Source organism: Gobius niger, assembly GCF_951799975.1.
Source record: "Gobius niger genome assembly, chromosome: 22".
Taxonomy (NCBI): Eukaryota; Metazoa; Chordata; class Actinopteri; order Gobiiformes; family Gobiidae; genus Gobius; species Gobius niger.
In genome coordinates, this window is record NC_136873.1 from 5,014,124 (window position 1) to 5,035,138 (window position 21,015).

General features: G+C 40.1%; 1 protein-coding gene across 3 annotated transcripts in view; it reads left to right on the plus strand.

The window, feature by feature from the left end:
* The first annotated feature begins 17,082 nt into the window (after nucleotides 1-17,082).
* Nucleotides 17,083-21,015, plus strand: part of tcf4 (transcription factor 4) — a 207,657-nt gene continuing 203,724 nt past the window's right edge. For all 3 annotated transcript variants that reach the window (XM_079581248.1, XM_079581249.1, XM_079581247.1), the window contains exon 1: nucleotides 17,083-17,278. In XM_079581248.1, the coding sequence (XP_079437374.1) occupies nucleotides 17,204-17,278 (75 nt within the window). In that variant the 5' untranslated portion in view covers nucleotides 17,083-17,203. The remainder of the gene's footprint in view (nucleotides 17,279-21,015) is intronic.

Consider the following 21,015-nt stretch of genomic DNA (forward strand, 5'->3'; position numbering starts at 1 on the left):
GTTAAATATGGTATAATCATTGTGTTGTATAAAGCGAGTAAAGCGGATTGACTTCATGTAACACCGGATTTTGCTATTTTTCCTCTTGTGTAGTTTATATGTGACTTCCACTTCCTAAAAATTTCATTTCTTGAACCCTTTGAATTTCCATACCTTCAATTTCTATTGATACATCAACTGTCTTTCTTTTGTCATTGAATATTATAAAGTTGTTGTTTTTTTAACATTGAGAGACACTTTATTTAGATCAAACCAATATTTTTTTTATTTTTGAGTTCTTCATTTACTACTTCTGTATTATCTTTCCCTGAGTAAAATAATGTTGCATCATCGGCAAACAAAATACTCTGCAGTTTGTCCGATGCTTTTACAAAGTCATCCGTGTATAATATGAACAGTAGCGGCCCTAGTATCGAGCCTTGGGGAACCCCCGCAGTTGATGTCACGCAGGTCTGATGCTGTATCATTTATCTGTACATATTGCTTTCTATTTTCTAAGTAACTTGTGATCCATTTATATATATATGCATATTGTGTGATGAGAACATAAATATTACAAGTTGAAACTCTGTTAAAACCCTCTTCAATTGTAGTTCGAGATAATGAATATGGTGATTTAAAAACCTTAAATATAGTGATTTTAAAGTTTTAACCCTTTGTGCTTGTTTGTATTGATGTTTTAGAGACTTGGGTTGTTGGTTGGTCTGTTTTTGTACTAAAACAAAAGCAGGTCTATTGCGTGATGTTTGTGAGGTGCCAGATTCTAACAAAGATACTAGTTTTCCGGAGTCCCTCGACAGCAGACGAGAATAAAACATACACAAAAGTGACGACTGATCGGAGCGAGAAGTGTTTGTTCACAGACCGGGTTTTCTTTTAGTCTCTGTTTCAGACGACTGAGAATCACTATGAAACCAAACAAACATCGCTTTGAGAATGAAATGTACCAGTTTTTTTCATTGCTGGGACATTTGTGGTCGACAAAAACAAAAGCTGGTGAAGTAAATCTCGGATTTTGAAAATATTTTAGAGGTTTTACCAGATCCTCGTACTTGTTGCGTTTCGTACGAGGGTCTGGACCTTCACAATTGAGCTCCGTTATCAGGTGGGAGGAGGGAAGTCCTTTGAAACAAGTTTTTATTGGATCTGATTTTTGCTAGCGTTTGGTCATGACGTATATGTAATGCGCCCGAGTGAGTGAAGCAGCTCTATCATAACTATATCATGACTCTATCATAGCTACCGTAAATGCTCTAATATAGGCCGGAGCCTTTATTTACTCAAGGGCATCCAGGACCAGGCCTTTATTGGAACCAGGCCACAATTAGAGACAGGCCTTTATTTCTATTTGAGCAAAACGGACGACCAGGAAAACGAAGAAAAACGAGATTTGTGTCCATTTGCACCTAAAATATTAGGTTCATTTATTAATGAACATTTCAAACCCTCTCCCAGCGGCTGGAACATTGACGCCTTTTATTTTGTCGGGACAACAGGAAGTGTTTCGTAGCTGTTAGCGGAGCTTTGACATCAGTGTCACTGCAGGTTTCTGTTTCGTTTTTACCGCGGACCGGATTATTTGTTGTTATCTCGTGTAAAAGGCGAGTTTAGACGGAGCGTTTGTGCTTGTGATCGATCATGAGAATTTTTTGTCATTTTTTATCACATTTTTTGTCTTTTTTTGTCTCATTTTTGTCATTTTTTTTGGTCATTTTTTGTCACATTTTTGTCATTTTTTCGTAATTTTTTTTAATCAATTTTTTGTCATTATTTATCATTTTTTTCGTCCATTTTTTATCAATTTTTTATCAATTTTTTGTCACTTTTTTGTCAATTTCTTGTGACTTTTTGCCACGTTTTCATAAAATTTTCGTAACTTTTTTGCCAATGTTTTCTAAATTTTTTGTCACATTTCCATCACAACCAGGAAAACGAAGAAAAACGAGATTTGTGTCCATTTGCACCTAAAATATTAGGTTCATTTATTAATGAACATTTCAAACCCTCTCCCAGCGGCTGGAACATTGACGCCTTGTAATTTGTCGGGACAACAGGAAGTGTTTCGTTGCTGTTAGCGGAGCTTTGACATCAGTGTCACTGCAGGTTTCTGTTTCGTTTTTACCACAGACCGGATTATTTGTTGTTATCTTGTGTAAAAGGCGAGTTTAGACGGAGCGTTTGTGTTTGTGATCGATCATGAGACTGACCCGAGAGAAGACGAGACGCTCGCGCTGAGGGGAGGAGTTATTTTGAGGCGTGGGACTGACCTGCACACGGAGCAGCTGGACGCGCTTTGAAGACGCAATGGTGACTTTATTAAAACCCTGGAGGGTCACACAACATTTGTTGTTTGCCCTGTTTCCAAATATCGTCACAGGAGGTTTGAAAAGTGGATAAATCTGTGTCAAAGTTACGCTCGGATCAGCTCCTCCGCAGCGTCCCCCATCGGCCCGGGTTCCCGTTTGTTACTTCCTGCACGTGAGTTTTCATTTACACCAGTATGAGACAAATTCCTAACATGGGGAATATTTCTACTGCTATAGTTTCTAATAAAAGGCCTGTTTTAGAGACCGGCTTTAATTTGCCTCCGCCAGCCGCAAACCCGGCCTCTGTTAGAGACCCGGCCTCTAATGGAATACAGGCCAGTATTAGAGAATTTACGGTATATCATAACTGTATCATAACTATATCATAACTCTTGGGGACATTCCTTGCACATTCCAAGGCTTCAATTTCGATTTCTGGATATTTGGGAGCTGAGCCAGAACAGATTGAAGAGCTTCCATTACTTTCGTATCCGCCGCCATTGCCAAACTACAACCAGCTTGACGTCACCGACAAGCCCCGCCTCCCCCCCTTGCTGAATGTTAGGTGGAAATTCAACCAATGTAACTGAGATCAAGCCCAGACGTACATGTAAGGAAATTATAATTGACCGGAGTTTATGGACGTCTAAGGCCAGGCTAGATCTGAGGAGAAGTGTTGTATCGATTATCATTACTAGTCATCATTATTCTGCACTTTTTCATGTACACGTATCTCTGTAATTAACAGTTTACATTTTTTTTTAAAACACGGCATGTGACTGTCATTTTTTATCACATTTTTGTCAAATTTTTGTCATTTTTTATCAAATTTTAGTCACATTTTAGTCATTTTTTGTCATTTTTGTCATTTTTTCATCAATTTTTTTTATCACATTTTAGTCATTTTTTTGTCCAATTTTTCTCACATTTTTGTCCTTTTTTCGGCAATTTTTTTTGTCAATTTTTTGTCACATTTTTTGTCACATTTTTTGTCATGTTTTGTCATTTTTTGGGCAATTTTTTTAATCAAATTTTAGTCACATTTTGTCATTTTTTGGTCAAATTTTTATCACATTTTTGTCATTTTTTTGTCAATTTTTTTGTGACATTTTTGTCACTGTTTTCTCACTTTTTTGTCACATTTCCATCATTATCTTCGTCTCAGTTTTGTTGCTATTTTCACAGCTTTTTCCCAGAAGCTTTTGCACTGGGGTAAAGCCAAACTGGAGAAAATGTGCTCGGTTCATGTGGGAGTTAAGGGGTTAAGACAATAATGACTTGTTCCATTGGCGATGAGACGTTTTATCTGATCTAAAACCAAACCAAATCTACACGGCATGTGACTCATCATGGATTTACACGTGATTAACGCCGTTTGATCCATTCGCATCGGGCCACATGTATCTGGTCCGGGTTAAGACGTTTTTTTTTTTTATGACGTGCATTAAAAATAGGCCCGGGCTGTTGTTCAAAGACATTCAAAGCACATGTGGATGAAAGTTTGAGAGAGGAGGGGGTGGTGGTGGTGGTGGGGGGGGGGCAGCAGGTTGTAGCAGGAAGTCTGGTTGCAGTTACGGGCCCTGTGAAGAACCTGCTGCAGCCACATGTGCGCCACAGAGCAGCCACATTACAGACGGACAGGAATGCGCGCTATAAAAAGGAGGAGGTTAATGCGAAGCAGACCCGCCGCCGTTTAAGGCTCGTTTGTAACACGGACCTGCAAGTCTGATTTACTTTTCAGGTCCCGGCGAGGAAAGTGAAGGAGCGGGAAACCAGATATGAAAGCGCACACTTCTTTTTTTTATCTGTATTCAAGCTTCACAAAGGAGAATCGATCGCTGAGAAAACAGTGAGGGAGGAGGGCGGTGTGTGAGGTGGGTGTGGTGTCTCCCTCTGCGATAAATAACATCGAGACACTTTCTTTTCTCATGTGTTCCAACATTTCGTAATGCAATGCAGGGGTAGGCAAGTTTTCTTAACCGAGCGCCAGTTTTTTTTCATTGTGAAAAGGCCGAAGTGGCCAATTTTAGGCCAAAGTAAAGCACTACACTGGAGAAAACACCATCTTAAATGAGATAAATGACGCCAAATAGCTTGAATAAAGGTTTGGACTGATCAAAGATAAAGATTCGAATGCTGATGCCAATGGAACACACATGAAACCCACTTTGAAATCAGACAAATTAACTTTTACTTTGAAAAAGATTTGTTTTTCACATTATGAATTATACGACATGATCTGAATTAACCTCTTAACTCCCGCCTGAACCGAGAGGATCTTTTTCCTCACGTCATCAGATTTTTTTTTCCATCATTTTTTTGTTGGGTATTCAACTCATTTTTGTCACATTTTTGTCATACTTTTGTCAATTTTTTATCATATTTTTGTCACATTTTGTCATTTTTTTGTCACATTTTTGTCATTTTTTCGTCAATTTTTTATCAAATTTTAGTCACATTTTAGTCATTTTTTGTCATTTTTTTGTCACATTTTAGTCATTTTTTTGTCAATTTTTTATCACATTTTTATCACATTTTTGCCATTTTTTTGTCACATTTTTTTCATTTTTTTGTCAATTTTCTATCAAATTTTAGTCACATTTTTGTAATTTTTTTCACATTTTTGTCATTTTTTTGTCAATTTTTTAATCAAATTTTAGTCACATTTTAGTCATTTTTTTGTCCAATATTTAGCCATTTTTAGTCACATTTTTGTCATTTTTTATCAAATTTTAGTCACATTTATGTCAATTTTTTATCACATTTTTAGTACATTTTTGCCATTTTTTTGTCACATTTTTGTCATTTTTTTGTCACATTTTTGTCATTTTTTTGTCAATTTTTTATCACATTTTTGTCATTTTTTTGGTCAATTTTTTGTGACATTTTTGCTATTTTTTCATCAATTTTACATCACTTTTTTGTCACATTTCCATCATTGTTTTCGTCTCAGTTTTGTCGCTATTTTCACAGCTTTTTTCCAGAAGCTTTTGGACTGGGGTGAAGCCAAACTAGAAAATGTGCTCGGTTCATGCGGGAGTTAAGGGGTTTAAGAGAATAATGACTTCTTCCATTGGCGATAAGATGATTTATCTGACCTAAAACCAAACCGAATCTACTCAAACTTTCGATTCAATCCCTTAATTCAAGTAGATTTCTGTCATTTCTTCCTTTCTTTCCTACTTCCTCTTCGCTGAATCTCCCCCCCCCCCCCCCCCCCCCCCCAAAAAAAGGACCAAAATACAACAGCAACACGCAAAAAAAAAAAAAAAAAAGAGCACGGAATATTTTGGTGTCGGTGATTTATCGGCCTCGAATGTAGGTTGCTGTGTTGGGCCGTGTTCCTGCGTTCTGCTGAGTGGACGGGCTTATTACTAAGAGCAGCGCCCAGTCAGCAAAGACGAGGGGGGGGGGGGAGGAGGGAGGAGAACGGGGAAGGAGGCAAAAGGTAAAGGAGTGAGGAAGGATGGCTTGAATTGAGGAAATGTTTCTTGTTTTGAGCGGTTTTCACTCATTTAGACACTTTTCCTGATCGGACCGAGTTTGCTTTGCTTGTTTGAGGACATTTCAGACCAGTTCTAGGGTCAATCTCGCTTGAAATAAGAAAGTAAAGTTGCCAATGAGATAAGACCAATTTTCATTTTTTTAATTCAATTTTTTGTCATTTTTTTGTCACATTTTTGGTCACTTTTTGTCATTTTTTAGTCATTTTTTTTTCATTTTTTTTTGTCACATTTTTGTCTTTTTTTAGTCATTTTTTGTCATTTTTTGTTATTTTTTTGTCATTTTTTGTCATTTTTTGTCATTTTTTGTTATTTTTTGTTATTTTTTGTTATTTTTTTTGGTCATTTTTTTGTCCTTTTTTTTGTAATTTTTTGTCTCTTTTTTAAATCAATTTTTTGTCACATTTTTGTCACATTTTTTGTCACTTTTTGTCTTTTTTTTTTTCATTTTTTTTTTTTTTTTTTTTTCATTTTTTTTTTATTTTATTTATTTTTGTCACATTTTTGTCATTTTTTTTGTCACTTTCGTCATTTTTTGTAATTTTTTGTAATTTTTTTGTAATTTTTTTGTAATTTTTTCGTCACTTTTTGTCATTTTTTTTTGTCATTTTTTGTTATTTTTTTTGGTCATTTTTTGGTCATTTTTTGGTTATTTTTTTTGGTCATTTTTTGGTCATTTTTGGTTATTTTTTGTTATTTTTTTGTAATTTTTTGTCTCTTTTAAATCAATTTTTTGTCATTTTTTTGTCACATTTTCGTCACATTTTTGTCACATTGCAAAGACAAAGACCTGAAATAAGGACGAAATGTATCGAAACGAGTCAGAAACATCTCAAAACAAGTGAAATAATCCAGGACAAATGCACAAGAACTTCTTAACTAGTCAAAACAACTAACATTTGGATTATTATGCTCAAATTGAGATGTTTACACTGATCTAGTTCAATACTTTTTGCAGTGATCATCGTGTAAAGATGTTGGTGTGCTGTTCCATTTTTCCTCCTCGCATGACGTTGTGTGTTCCTCCCAAACTATTCAACTTTGGGTCCAACACTGTTTTATTTAGACAGCAATGACTTCCTCCGTGGTGTTCTCCCATGAACCCCAGTCTTGCAAGTCTTAATCTGACCCTCTAGGGTTCTTTCTTACCTCATTGAGTTTTCTGCGCTGTGCCCTTGGAGTCATCTTTACAGGACGGCCACTCCTTCACTGCAAAAAGTATTGAACTAGATCAGTATAAACATCTCAATTTGAGCATAATAATCCAAATTTTAGTTGTTTTGACGAGTTAAGAAGTTGTTGGGCAATTGTCCGAGATTATTTCACTTGTTCTGAGATGTTTCTGACTCGTTTCGATACATTTCGTCCTTATTTCAGGTCATTTTCTTCTGGAAATCCCCCATTTATCTGGTGCAAGTCCACTGGGCTCACCACAAGGGTGTGTCCTGTCTCCGCTTTTATTTATCTTGAAACTGTGGGGTAAGAAAGTTGGTCTTATCTCATTGGCAGTTTTACTTTCTGATTTCAAGCGAGATTTACCCTAGAACTGGTCTGAAATGTCCTCAAACAAGCAAAGCAAACTCGGTCCAATCAGGAAAAGTGTCTAAATGAGTGAAAACCGCTCAAAACAAGAAACATTTCCTCAATTCAAGTCATTTAAGCCATTGATATTTACTTTTTGTAGTGTTGGAGGTGAAGCAAACAGTGAAGCCAAACTGTTTCCATTTATAGAAAACATTCCCAACCGTGGATTTTTGAACATCAAGACTTTTAGTGATGGTTTTGTAGCATTTTATAGCTTTACACAAATCAGTAATTCTTGATCGTAGGTCATTTTTGTCATTTTTTCGGCCATTTTCCAACAATTTTTGGTCAAATTTTTATCAATTTTTTGTCATTTTTTTGGCACATTTTTGTCATTTTTTCATCAATTTTTCATCACTTTTTGTCACTGTTTTCTCGCTTTTTTGTCACATTTCCATCATTGTTTTCGTCTGAGATTTGTTGCTATTTTCACAGCTTCAGAGTGCTCGTTTGAGTGAGGCGTGGTGCACATCCGACAATACTTCTCAACAGAGACAATTCTCACTTTGTGTGTTTTTCAGTGGGCAGGGTAGCTTTAAGCCACACCTCAGTGATTGGACTTCAGGTTGGCTCACACCTGACTCATTTGTCTAAGTAGATCTTGGAGGATCCTCACCTCACAGGAACCTCACTCCCCTCAGTTCCCTCAACAAACCCCAACGTCCTGTGATGGGTGTCGCCTGTCCTTAGACTCTCCAGCACGGCGAGGGAAAACTCAAAAACCCACTGGGAGAAAAAAGAAGTCTCGGGAAGAACCACAGAAGGAGAGATCCACTCCCATGGACAAACATACTATAGAGGGGATGGGAGTCCCACAGCAGACGGGCCAAGATCGCAGAACGTCCAGTCCTTGTTGGAGCTTCAGACCACAAAGGTGACACCATGTGAATAGTAATGAACTGACTTATATTGTATCATAATAAAGACAAGTCTACAGTATGAAGAACTAGAGCAGTGGTTCTCAACCTTTTAGAGCCGCGACCCCCATTATAACAGTTAATTAGGATCGTGACCCCCACCCGGGTCAGACCATGGGAAAAACAGGGACATTAACCCCGTAACTCCCACCTGAACCAGTTTGGCTTTACCCCAGTCCAAAAGCTTCTAGAAAAAAGCTGTGAGAATAGCGACAGGACTGAGACGAAAACAATGATGGAAATGTGACAAAAAAGTGAGAAAACATTGATGAAAAAGTGACGAAAAATTGATGATAAAGTGGCAAAAATATCACAAGAAATTGACAAAAAATGACCAAAAAAATGACAAAAAATTGACAAAAAAATGACAAAAAAATGACAAAAAAATGACAAAAAAATGACAAAAAAATGACAAAAAAATGACAAAAAAATTACAAAAATGTGACAAAAAATGACCAAAAAAAATGACAAAAAAATTATCAAAAAATGACAAAAATGTGCCAAAAAATGACGAAAAAATGATGAAAAAGTTACAAAAATTAGTTGAATACCCAACAAAAAATGATGCAAAAAAAATCTGATGACGTGAGGAAAAAGATCCTCTCAGTTCAGGCGGGAGTTAAGAGGTTAACCTATACAACTCTTAAAAAACAAAGAAAAAACAATGGCTAAAACAAAAATGAATTAAATTTAGAACAAATAATGGCACCCTGGTAAAATAGCATGTATGCTGCAACACCATAATAATAATAATATTAAAATACATATTTTATCTATATGCTCTGGCGACCCCCCGAATTTGTCTCGCGACCCCCTAGTGGGTCCCGACCCCCAGGTTGAGAACCCCTGAACTAGAGGATGGCGCTCAGTGTTCCGGACATCCCACAGCAGTGTTTCACCTAAGCCAGCTTTACTTTAGGCTGTTAAAGTACCAACAGCTGACGTACTAACCTGATCATAAGTTAACAAAACAATAAAAAAGGGAGAGTATTACCAGATGAAGATGTCATATAGCCAGGCTGTGCATTTCAGCAGGCAGTGCAGTCAATCCAAACAGTCCGGTTGATTATGTGAGCTGGAGAGAATGAGAAATAAGAGGACCACCGTCTGTAATAATCATCTACCCTCTTTAACAATCTGTGAGTCTCCCCAGTGCAGCGAGTTGACCCGAAGAGCGAGAGAGGGAACAGATGCACCTTCCCACTCTTACTTCCACTGTGAGAGGGAGTGATACAGGCTTTGATTCTGACCGATAATATTATTCTATGACCTTGTGGACTGCAATATTCCCACTACATGCCACTGTTCTTCTGCCATTTCCAACATGCAGGAGTGTCAGCAGTACAGCCGTCTGTGGGGCGTCCAGTAGATTCTTTGTGAAATCTTAAGGCGAGACACGGCAGGTGAAAGTATTGATTTTTCACGCAGTGGTCGAAGTGATTTTTATCTATTTTCCTCCCTTTACATCTTAGTTTTCATGTCAGATATAAAAATGACAAAACTCACCCCGCATGATGTTTATTTCATGATGTTTTGTCTGCGAGGCGGAGCTAACCAGGAAGTCGCGTAGAAAGTCCGTCTTTCCCGCGAGTTTTCATTCATAAATATTAACAGATTTGACATCCACGTGTCCTGCTAAGGGGCCCCGTGATGACGCTTTCACCCAAATATGGTGTTTTTCCTCCTACGAGACGCTGGAGCGGAAAAGTGGAAGAACGGGCCGAGCATGCGCACTCGCTACTAAACTTCAGGGCTGGTTTTCTCTGAATGAGAGAAGCCGCACTCGGGCAGAGCCTGAGCCCTTATAGAAGCTCCCACAGACTCCAAACTTTACAGTCTGAGACCTAACGATATTTTGAAGGTTTTTTCAGAAGGATTTTTTAATATCTAATTCCTAGCCTGATTTATTCAACTTTGAAACAAACAAAAAAACAGGCGGAATTTGAGTTTTTACAGATTTTTTCACTGATGATTAGTTTATTGAAAAACTGAACAAAATATCCAAAATCCCTCTGAAAAAATCTTACTAATATGTCAATAAAATAAAACCATAACATTTAATCTGGCTCAATTCATTATTTTGATTTCGTTGCCCAAAATATAGGCAATTTAGGCCATTTCAATGCTCAAAATGCCTTATTTTTATGTGAAAACATAAAATGACAGAAAAAATGCAATACATTTTTTTCTCATATTTATATCTGTGATGTTCAGCAAAAGTTTCAAATTGACATCTCTACATTTACTTTTTTACCCTATTCACCTGCAGTGTCTAAAACGGGGTCCCTCATGGCTTGTATGGACTCTCTGCAGCAAAACATCTCCTGAACCTGAACCGAGAGCATTTTCTCCAGTTCAGCTTTACCCAAATCCTGTAGGTCCAGTGTAACACCTCATTTGAAAGACCTACAAAACTAAGTTGATCTTTTTCCTCACATCAGATTTGTTTTCATCACTTTTTTTGTTGGGCAGTCGTCTCATTCTTGTCAAACTTTCGTGACTTTTTTGTCACTTTTTCGTCAAATTATTTGCATTTTTTTGTCAAATTCATATCACTTTTTCATCAATTTTTTGCACAATTTTTCGCACAATTTTTCTCACTTTTTTGTCAATTTTTTGTCACTTTTTCAACAATGTTTTCTCACTTTTTTCCACATTTTCATCCTTGTTTTCGCCTCAGTTTTGTCGCTATTTTCACCCCTTTTTTCCCAGAAGCTTTTTGTATTCAAGCGTTCAGGCGGGAGTTAAGGGGGTTAATATTGCCTGCAGTTCACAAACTATCCACCAGGGGGGTGCTGCAGCAGCGCCCTCAGCACCCTGGGTTCCCACGGCCTTGACTCCTGATCTCTGTGATGAACATTCTTCCTCTCCGAGCCAGAGAAGAACTGTGATGGCGCATCCATGTGAGGAGCCAAAAGCTTCTTAGTTCCCTTGACATTTCTTAGCTAGCTTACTTTAAAAACAAAAAAAACTGGGGTCCCTCATGGCTTGTGTGGACTCTCTGCAGCAAAACATGTGCTGAACCTCACAAAAACACAGCAAAGATGAACAAAAGTATTCAGTAAAGTAATGTGGAACACAGAGACTAAACTACAAATGCAGAAAAGGCAAAAAACAAACAAACAAACAAACAAAACAGAAAGAAAAACTTAACTTAAACAACAGTGAAAGGTCAGGTTTTGTCAATGTAACATTATAATATGGTTTCCAGCTGCAGATCGTCGGCCTGACACTAAACAGAAGTGCACAGAGTCAGCGGGTTTGTGCAGAGGAGAGAGTGGAAAACACTGGTCATGTTTCGGAGCCGAGGCCTGCAGCAGACACCTGTGTAAACCAGGCAGCCGCCCGCAGCCCCACAGCAGCACATCTGAGGGCCGGGCGAGAACCTCTGTCCCGCACCCGGGGTCAGTCCCGGGACTGCGCCTCGGTGCCAGAACTCGGGGACTCAGCTTTGGTATTTTGCAAACTGACAGGAAGAAAGAAAGGGAGAGAAAGAGAGAGCGTCCATTTTCGTGTTTACACCTTGTGCTATTTACAAAAAAATATATACCGTAAATGCTCTAATATAGAACGGGGCCTTTATTTACTCAAGGGCATCAGGACCAGGCCTTTATTGGAACCAGTCCACAATTAGAGACAGGCCTTTATTTCTATTTGAGCAAAACGGACGACCAGGAAAACGAAGAAAAACGAGACTTGTGTCCATTTGCACCTAAAATATTAGGTTCATTTATTAATGAACATTTCAAACCCTCTCCCAGCGGCCGGAACATTGACGCCTTTTATTTTGTCGGGACAACAGGAAGTGTTTCGTTGCTGTTAGCGGAGCTTTGACATCAGTGTCACTGCAGGTTTCTGTTTCGTTTTTACCGCGGACCGGATTATTTGTTGTTATCTTGTGTAAAAGGCGAGTTTAGACGGAGCGTTTGTGTTTGTGATCGATCATGAGACTGACCCGAGAGAAGACGAGACGCTCGCGCTGATGGGAGGAGTTATTTTGAGGCGTGGGACTGACCTGCACACGGAGCAGCTGGACGTGCTTTGAAGACGCGATGGTGCGAGTGCAGATCTTTGTCAAGGGACGTATGACTCCTGACAGAGCCGTGGGAAGATGTTTTAGTTAGGGAGCGCTGAGGGACAAAATTTACCCCCAAAATACTTTTTCTGTGCATAAATCCTATTTATTAACCTCTTAACTCCCGCCTGAACCGAGAGCATTTTCTCCGGTTCAGCTTTACCCAAATCCTGTAGGCCAGTGTAACGCCTCATGTGAAAGACCTACAAAACTAAATGGATCTTTTTCCTCACATCAGATTTTTTTTCAGCACTGTTTTTGTTGGGCAGTCGTCTCATTTTTGTCAAATTTTTCTCACTTTTTTGTCAAATTTTTGTCAATTTTTTGTCAAATTTTCGCGACTTTTTTGTCACTTTTTCGTCAAATTATTCAATTTTTTTTGTCAAATTCTTATCACTTTTTCACCATTTTTTTCTAAATTTTTCATCCATTTTTTCTCACTTTTTTGTAAATTTTTTGTCACTTTTTCATCAAATTATTCGCACTTTTTTCACATTTTCATCCTTGTTTTCGTCTCAGTTTTGTTGCTATTTTCACACCTTTTTTTCCAGAAGCTTTTCTGACTGGGGTAAAGCTGGAGAAAATGTGCTCGGTTCAGGTGGGAGTTAAGGGGTTAATATTGCCTGCGGTTCACAAACTATCCACCAGGGGGTTCTGCTGCCCCCTCAGCACCCTGGGTTCCCACGTCCTTGACTCCTGATCTCTGTGATGAACATTCTTCCTCTCCGAGCCAGAGAAGAACTGGGACGGCGCATCCATCTGAGGAGCCAAAAGCCAAGCAGGCCTTTTGAATTCGAGGGACAGTAAACACTCTCGTTCTCCTGTAGACTCCACTCCTTTGCATCTGCAGGTCTTTCTCACACCCCGCCCTGTCCCCTGTGACGCCTCGAGTGTTCTGCTGACTCGGCTGTTTGATCCGCGCTTCACCGAAATCCCACCATCTTTGCAAACTGATAAAATGTGCTTTACAATGTCTGCGTGACGACCAAAACAGTTTAAATGCAGACTTAAATTCTTCATCCTAAATCAATGAGGTGTTTAAATGCCAATACGCACAGGTGACTTTCACATTAGATATAAAAACATTACACACAACAAAACTGTGGTCCGAGATGTCCTGGTTAAACTGGAGAAAGTTTTCTGCCATCCCGGATTTGATATCTAAAACGCAGTTAAAAAGTGCATCTGGAGACATGGAGATGTATAACTGTGTGTCCTTAGCATAACTGTGAAAGCTCCTGATGATTTAACTCAGTGGTTCTCAACCTGGGGGTCGCGAGACAAATTTGGGGGGTCGCCAGATCATTTAGATAAAATACACTTATTTTCATTAGCATATAATCTAATGTTTTATTGTAGCATGTGTTTGCTCTTTTACCAGACTGCCACTATTTATTCATAGTTTGATTAATTTTATTTCAGCAATTTGTTTTTTTTACTTTGTTTTTTAAGAATTCTGTCGGCTAATGTTCCTATTTGTCACGCTGTCACCTCGAACCCCAATACCTGTTATAATGGGGGTCGCGGCATTTTCTGTGTCGAGCCAGTCATTGAGAGCATATTTTATGTTGATGGAAACAGTACAGGCATAAATGTTACGCAGTGTGCCTTAAAATGACTCATAAAGCTGGGAAACACTGGTGGATAGTTTGTTGTTCTCTAAGTAAATCAAGCTTTATTGAACAAATGGGACATTATCTTAAGTAGGTGGGGCGGGGGCAAAGAGGTTCTACTCATTTTCTTTTTCTGTTTCGAGCAGGTTTTTGTCTTGATGGAAACAACAGAATCCAAAGTGTGGCTTTAATGCAATAACCCCACCTTAAAGGAACACTTCACCGTTTCTCCACACTGTGATATGTTCTTACCTGAGCTTAGACGAGTTGATACACACCTGTCTGGTCTTTGTGCGTGCCCTCAGTCGCGCAAAACGACCAAAGATGTTGCTAGCATTTAGCCTCTCCCAATGTATTCCTATGGCTCCAAACGGGAGTGAGGCTGGAAGCTGCCAGACAGGTACGCATCAACTCGTCTAAGCTCAGGTAAGAACAGATCTCAGTATGGAGAAACGGTTGCCTGAATCTTAAAGCTTATTGCAGGGTATCGCCAAATTTGAAAGCTAAGGCCTGCAAAACTCATCCAAGCTTTTTCCCTCGTTTTAGTCATTTCGGTCCCGTTTTTGTTGCTTTGTCACGTCTTCTTTGCATTTTCGGTGCGTTTTGTTTATTTAGCAAAAAATAATAACAAAAGCAACAAAAGCGTGACTAAAAATGCCAGCAACAAAAACGAGGGAAAAAGCTTGGATGAGTTTTGTAGGCCTTAGCTTTCAAATTTGGCGCTATACCCTGCAATAAGCTTTAAGATTCCGGCAACCGTTTCTCCACACTGTGATATGTTCTTACCTGAGCTTAGACGAGTTGATGCTACCTGTCTGGTCGCTTCCAACCTCACTCCCGTTTGGAGCCATAGGAATATATTGGGAGGGGCCAAATGCTAACAACATCTTTGGTCGTTTTGCGTGACTGAGGGCACGCACAAAGACCAGACAGGTGTGTATCAACTCGTCTAAGCTCAGGTAAGAACAAATCTCAGTATGGAGAAACGGTGGCCTGTTCCTTTAAGGTGGGGTTATTGCATTAAAGCCACACTTTGGATTCTATTGTTTCCATCAAGACAAAAACCTGCTCCTGATGACCATTTCAGCATTACCCGAATCTAAAAAAAAAGCGTCTTGACCTGAGAGGATAACATATAGGCCGGCGTTACGCTTCATTTGAAAGCTAAGACCTGCAAAACTCATCTAAGCTTCTTCCTCGTTTTAGTCATTTCGGTCCCGTTTTTGTTGCTTTGGCAGCTTCCAACCTCACTCCCGTTTGGAGCCATAGGAATACATTGGGAGAGGCCAAATGCTAACAACATCTTTGGTCGTTTTGCGTGACTGAGGGCACGCACAAAGGCCAGACAGGTACGCATCAACTCGTCTAAACTCAGGTAAGAACATATCACAGTATGGAAAACGGTTGCCTGAATGTTAAACCTTATTGCAGGGTATAGCGCCAAATTTGAAAGCTAAGGCCTACAAAACTCATCCAAGCTTTTACCCTTGTTTTTGCTGCTGGCATTTTTAGTCACGCTTTTGTTGCGTTTTCATCACGTTTTTGTCGTTGTTTTTTGTTAACGAACAAAACGCACCGAAAATGCAAAGAAAACGTGACAAAGCAACAAAAACGGGACCGAAATGACTAAAACGAGGAAGAAGCTTAGATGAGTTTCGCAGGTCTTAGCTTTCAAACGAAGCGTAACGCCGACCTATATGTTAACCTCTCAGGTCAAGACGCTTTTTTTAGATTCGGGTAATGCTGAACTGGTCATCAGGAGCCGGTTTTTGTCTTGATGGAAACAATAGAATACAAAGTGTGGCTTTAATGCAATAACCCCTTAAAGGAACAGGCCACCGTTTCTCCACACTGAGATATGTTCTTACCTGAGCTTAGACGAGTTGATACACACCTGTCTGGTCTTTGTGCGTGCCCTCAGTCGCCCAAAACGACCAATAATGTTGCTAGCATTTGGCCTCTCCCAGTGTATTCCTATGGCTCCAAACGGGAGTGAGGTTGGAAGCTACCAGACAGGTACGCATCAACTCGTCTAAGCTCAGGTAAGAAAATATCACAGTGTGGAGAAACGGTTGCCTGAATCTTAAAGCTTATCGCAGGGTATAGCGCCAAATTTGAAAGCTAAGGCCTACAAAAGTCATCCAAGCTTTTTCCGTCGTTTTTGTTGCTGCCATGTTTTCGGCCTTTTTAGTCACGTTTTTTTTTTTTTTTTTTTGCTAAATAAACAAAACGCACCGAAAATGCAAAGAAACCGTGACGAAACTACGACAACGTGACAAGGCAACAAAAACGGGACCGAAATGACTAAAACGCGGAAGAAGCTTAGATGAGTTTTGCAGGTCTTAGCTTTCAAATGAAGTGTAACGCCGGCCTATATGTCAACCTCTCAGGTCCAGACGCTTTTTTTTTTAGATTCGGGTAACGCTGAACTGGAGAAAATGCGCGCGGTTGGACGACGCTTATACTTCCGGTCAAGGTTTTGGAGCCTTCGTTCTAATTTAACCGCGGCTCTGGCGGGATGTCGCGTGGATGAGTGAGTGGACTAAAAAAAAAAAAGGGGAAAAAAAAGTGTGACAACCAGCCCCCCGGTCTCTCTGGACACGAGCGTTCCCCTTGCACGCGTCGGGGGGGAAGTCTGCGAAAGGGGGGGGGGACGCTTTCATTCATTCAAAAAAAAAAAAAAAAACACAGTCGCTGCTGCGTTCCGCCGTCCCGTCCCCTGTTCCCCGTCCCTTCTCCATGCACCCCCCCACCCCTCCTCCGTGGACCGAGCCCGGGTGCAGCAGACGCGGAGAGAGGCGGCGGCGGCGGCGCGGAGAGGAGAGGAGGAGGCAGTCCCTTCGCACCTGCTTCCGTAACGCGCGCGCTTTCGACGGGAGGAACCCTCGCGGCGGACCGACCCCGAACCCCGGAGCTGCGGGGGCTGGAAGCAGCAGAAGAAGAAGAAGAAGAAGAAGGAGGAGAAGAAGAAGTGACCCCTTCGCTGGGGAATGCGCTGAAGTCCGCGCGGGAGCGAGGGCGCGCGGCGTGAGTGGATGTACGGCGTTTCCGAGAGCGCGGCGGCCCTCGTTTCCATCCCCGCGTCCTCCGCCGCTGTCCGGGTCCCCTCGCTGCTGCTCACCCGTGCCCACACCGTCCTCCCACTCCCACTCCTCCTCCTCCGCGCGCGCGTCCCATGGTGTAGCCCCGTGGATCGCGGGCGAAAATGCACCACCACCAACAGCGCATGGCAGCTTTGGGGACGGACAAGGAACTCAGCGACTTACTGGATTTCAGCGCGGTAGGCGACATTCTTAACTCTTCTAAGCATCACATGTGTAGCCCCATGAACACCGACAACAACAAAAACAACAACGAGACAATCCTTTTTTTTTTTTCACCCCTCCACGGTCTCCGGACGTGTGCGCGAAAGTTGCGTCTTTATTTTCTTTTCTTTTTTTGTTGCGCGCGGCGCCGCGTCGTTCCGAGATGCGGCGCCGCGGTGTGTGTGTGTGAAATGTGGAAACATCCATCACTATTCAGGAACGCTTCACGCTTTTTTCTCTCCCCCCCCCTTTTTTTTTCTCCCCCCCTCCCCGATCGTTGACATTGCGCACGTTTTTGTCGGGAAAGTGTCAGTGTTTTTGCGCGCGTTTGTGCCAGATTGGATTTGGCTTTAAGAGACATTGGGGTTGAATTATTCATGGTGTGACCTCTTGCTGGCACAATCACAGTAAAAACTACAACTGGAAGTGTGTTGTGTGTGTGTGTGTGTGTGTGTGTGTGTGTGTGTGTGTGTGTGTGTGTGTGTGTGTGTGTGTGTGTGTGTGTGTGTGTGTGTGTGTTAGGGGTAGGGTTAACCACCTGTCCCCTCTGTAGATAATGTCCCACTTGTTCAATAAAGTTAGATTTACAAAGAGAATTGGAAAGTGATCCATCCTAGTTTTTGGAGCTGCACCAAAATAAGGCCTTAATTCATACTACATACAAGTACACGTGTACAAGGATGGTCCAACCAAAGCACATCAGCTGCATGTTTTGATGACATTTTCAATATTTGTTTTGTCCGTTTTACACAATAATTTTGGCCCAGATTTCCGAATATCCAAATTTGACGCCATTCCTCGGCTTAATGTTTGATTTAGCATAAATTGTACAATATGTGTGTGTGTGTGTGTGTTAGGGGTAGGGTTAACCACCTGTCCCTCTTTTGGATTTAGACCCACCTCTGTAGATAATGTCCCACTTGTTCAATAAAGTTAGATTTACAAAGAGAATGGAAAATGATCCATCCTAGTTTTTTGAGCTGTACCAAAATAAGGCCTTAAAATCATTACACTTGTTTTAAAGTCTGCATGAAATGTGCCATATATTCATAGTAAATACAAGTACACGTGTACACGTATGGTCCAACCAAAGCACACTCAGCTGCATGTTTTGATATTTATTTTGTCCGTTTTGCACAATAATTTTGGCCCAGATTTTCGAATATCCAAATTTGACGCCATTCCTCGGCTTAATGTTTGATTTAGCATAAATTGTACAATGTGTGTGTGTGTGTGTGTGTGTGTGTGTGTGTGTGTGTTAGGGGTAGGGTTAACCACCTGTCCCTCTTTTGGATTTAGACCCACCTCTGTAGATATTGTCCCACTTGTTCAATAAAGTTAGATTCACAAAGAGAATGGAAAATGATCCATCCTAGTTTTTTGAGGAGTTGCACCAAAACAAGGCCTTAAAATCATTACCCTTGTTTAAAGTCGGCATGAAATGTGTCATACATTCTTAGTAAATACAAGTACACGTGTACAAGTATGGTCCAACCAAAGCACATTCAGCTGCTTGTTTTGATGACATTGATGACCGTTTTGCACAATGATTTTGGCCCAGATTTTCGAATATCCAAATTTGACGCCATTCCTCGGCTTAATCTAATGTTCAATTTAGCATAAATTGTACAATGTGTGTGTGTGTGTTAGGGGTTGGGTTAACCACCTGTCCCTCTTTTGGTTGCACTGCACAGCCATTTAGACCCACCTTTGTAGATAATGTCCCACTTGTTCAATAAAGTTAGATTCACAAAGAGAATGGAAAATGATCCATCCTCGTTTTTTGAGGAGTTGCACCAAAATAAGGCCTTAAAATCATTACACTTGTTTTAAGTCGGCATGAAATGTACATTATCATGTGTGCCATACATTCATAGTACAAGTACACGTGTACAAGTATGGTCCAACCAAAGCACACTCAGCTGCATGTTTTGATGACATTGATGACCGTTTTGCACAATCATTTTGGCCCAGATTTTCGAATATCCAAATTTGACGCCACTCCTCGGCTTAATGTTTGATTTAGCATAAATTGTACAATGTGTGTGTGTGTGTGTGTGTGTGTTAGGGTTAACCACCTGTCCCTCTTTTGGTTGCACTGCACAGCCATTTAGACCCACCTCTGTAGATATCGTCCCACTTGTTCAATAAAGTTAGATTTACAAAGAGATTGGAAAATGATCCATCCTAGTTTTTTGAGGAGTTGTTCCAAAACAAGGCCTTAAAATCAATACACTTGTTTTAAGTCGGCATGAAATGTACATTATCATGTGTGCCATACATTCATAGTAAATACAAGTACACGTGTACAAGGATGGTCCAACCAAAGCACACTTAGCTGCACGTTTTGATAACATTGATGACCGTTTTGCACAATCATTTTGGCCCAGATTTTCGAATATCCAAATTTGACGCCACTCCTCGGCTTAATGTTTGATTTAGCATAAATTGTACAATGTGTGTTTGTGTGTGTCTGTGTGTTAGTGTTAGGGTTAACCACCTGTCCCTCTTTTGGTTGCACATTTAGACCCACCTCTGTAGATAATGTCCCACTTGTTCAATAAAGTTAGATTCACAAAGAGAATGGAAAATGATCCATCCTCGTTTTTTGAGGAGTTGTTCCAAATTAACACCTTAAGGGGAGACACTACAGGCAAAACTCAATTTTTTCAGTTTTCAGGTTTTGGGCCAAATTGGTCTCTGAACATATAAGCTTTCACCCGGAAACAGAAAATACACCTAATCTTCACAATAACATGTTTAAATATTGCGCTGATTCAATGTTCCCCCATAGACTTATATGGGAGAATGCAATTTCAAGGGCCTTTTTCTCAAAACACACATTTTTCTGTCATTGTGGCGACGCTATGTCCACGTCAGTCGGACCTAAAGACTTCACATTTTCCAGCCTTGGACTGAACAATATTTGGAAGATTTTTTCAGAGGGATTTTTTATTATTTAATCCCTAAGCCCCATTTATTGAGCTTTGAATGTCAAAAAATGAGGCGAGAATTTTAATTTTTACAAAATTTTCCACTAAAAAACAGCTTATTTTAAAACTAAACAAGAAATCCAAAATCCCCTCTGAGAAAGTCTTGGCAACTCATTCATCAATAAAATGAAACCATAAATTTGAATGTAGCTCTATCCATTATTCAGATCTCGTCGCCGAAAAGATGGGAAATTTGGGGCATTTTAGGCATAAAACACCTTGTTCTTATATGAAAAGAATGAAAACTTGCCATGTATTTTTTTCTCACATTTATGCCAGTGATCGACAGCAAAAGTTTCAAATTGATATCTGTAAATATACATTTTTTCCCTATTCACCTGCAGCGTCTCGCCTTAAAATCATTACACTTGTTTTAAGTCGGCATGAAATGTGCCATACGTTCATGCTAAACACAAAATGGTCCAACCAAAGCACATCAGCTGCTTGTTTTGATGAAATTTTCAATATTTATTTTGTCCGTTTTACACAATAATTTTGGCCCAAATTGTCGAATGTCCAAATTTGACTCCATTCCTCGGCTTAATCTAGTGTTTCCACATTTTTTAGAAATGATAAATAGATAGATTTGTCGCATAAGGCGAGACACTGCAGGTGAATAGGGAAAAAAATGTATATTTACAGATATCAATTTGAAACTTTTGCTGTCGATCACTGGCATAAATGTGAGAAAAAAAATACATGGCAAGTTTTCTGTCATT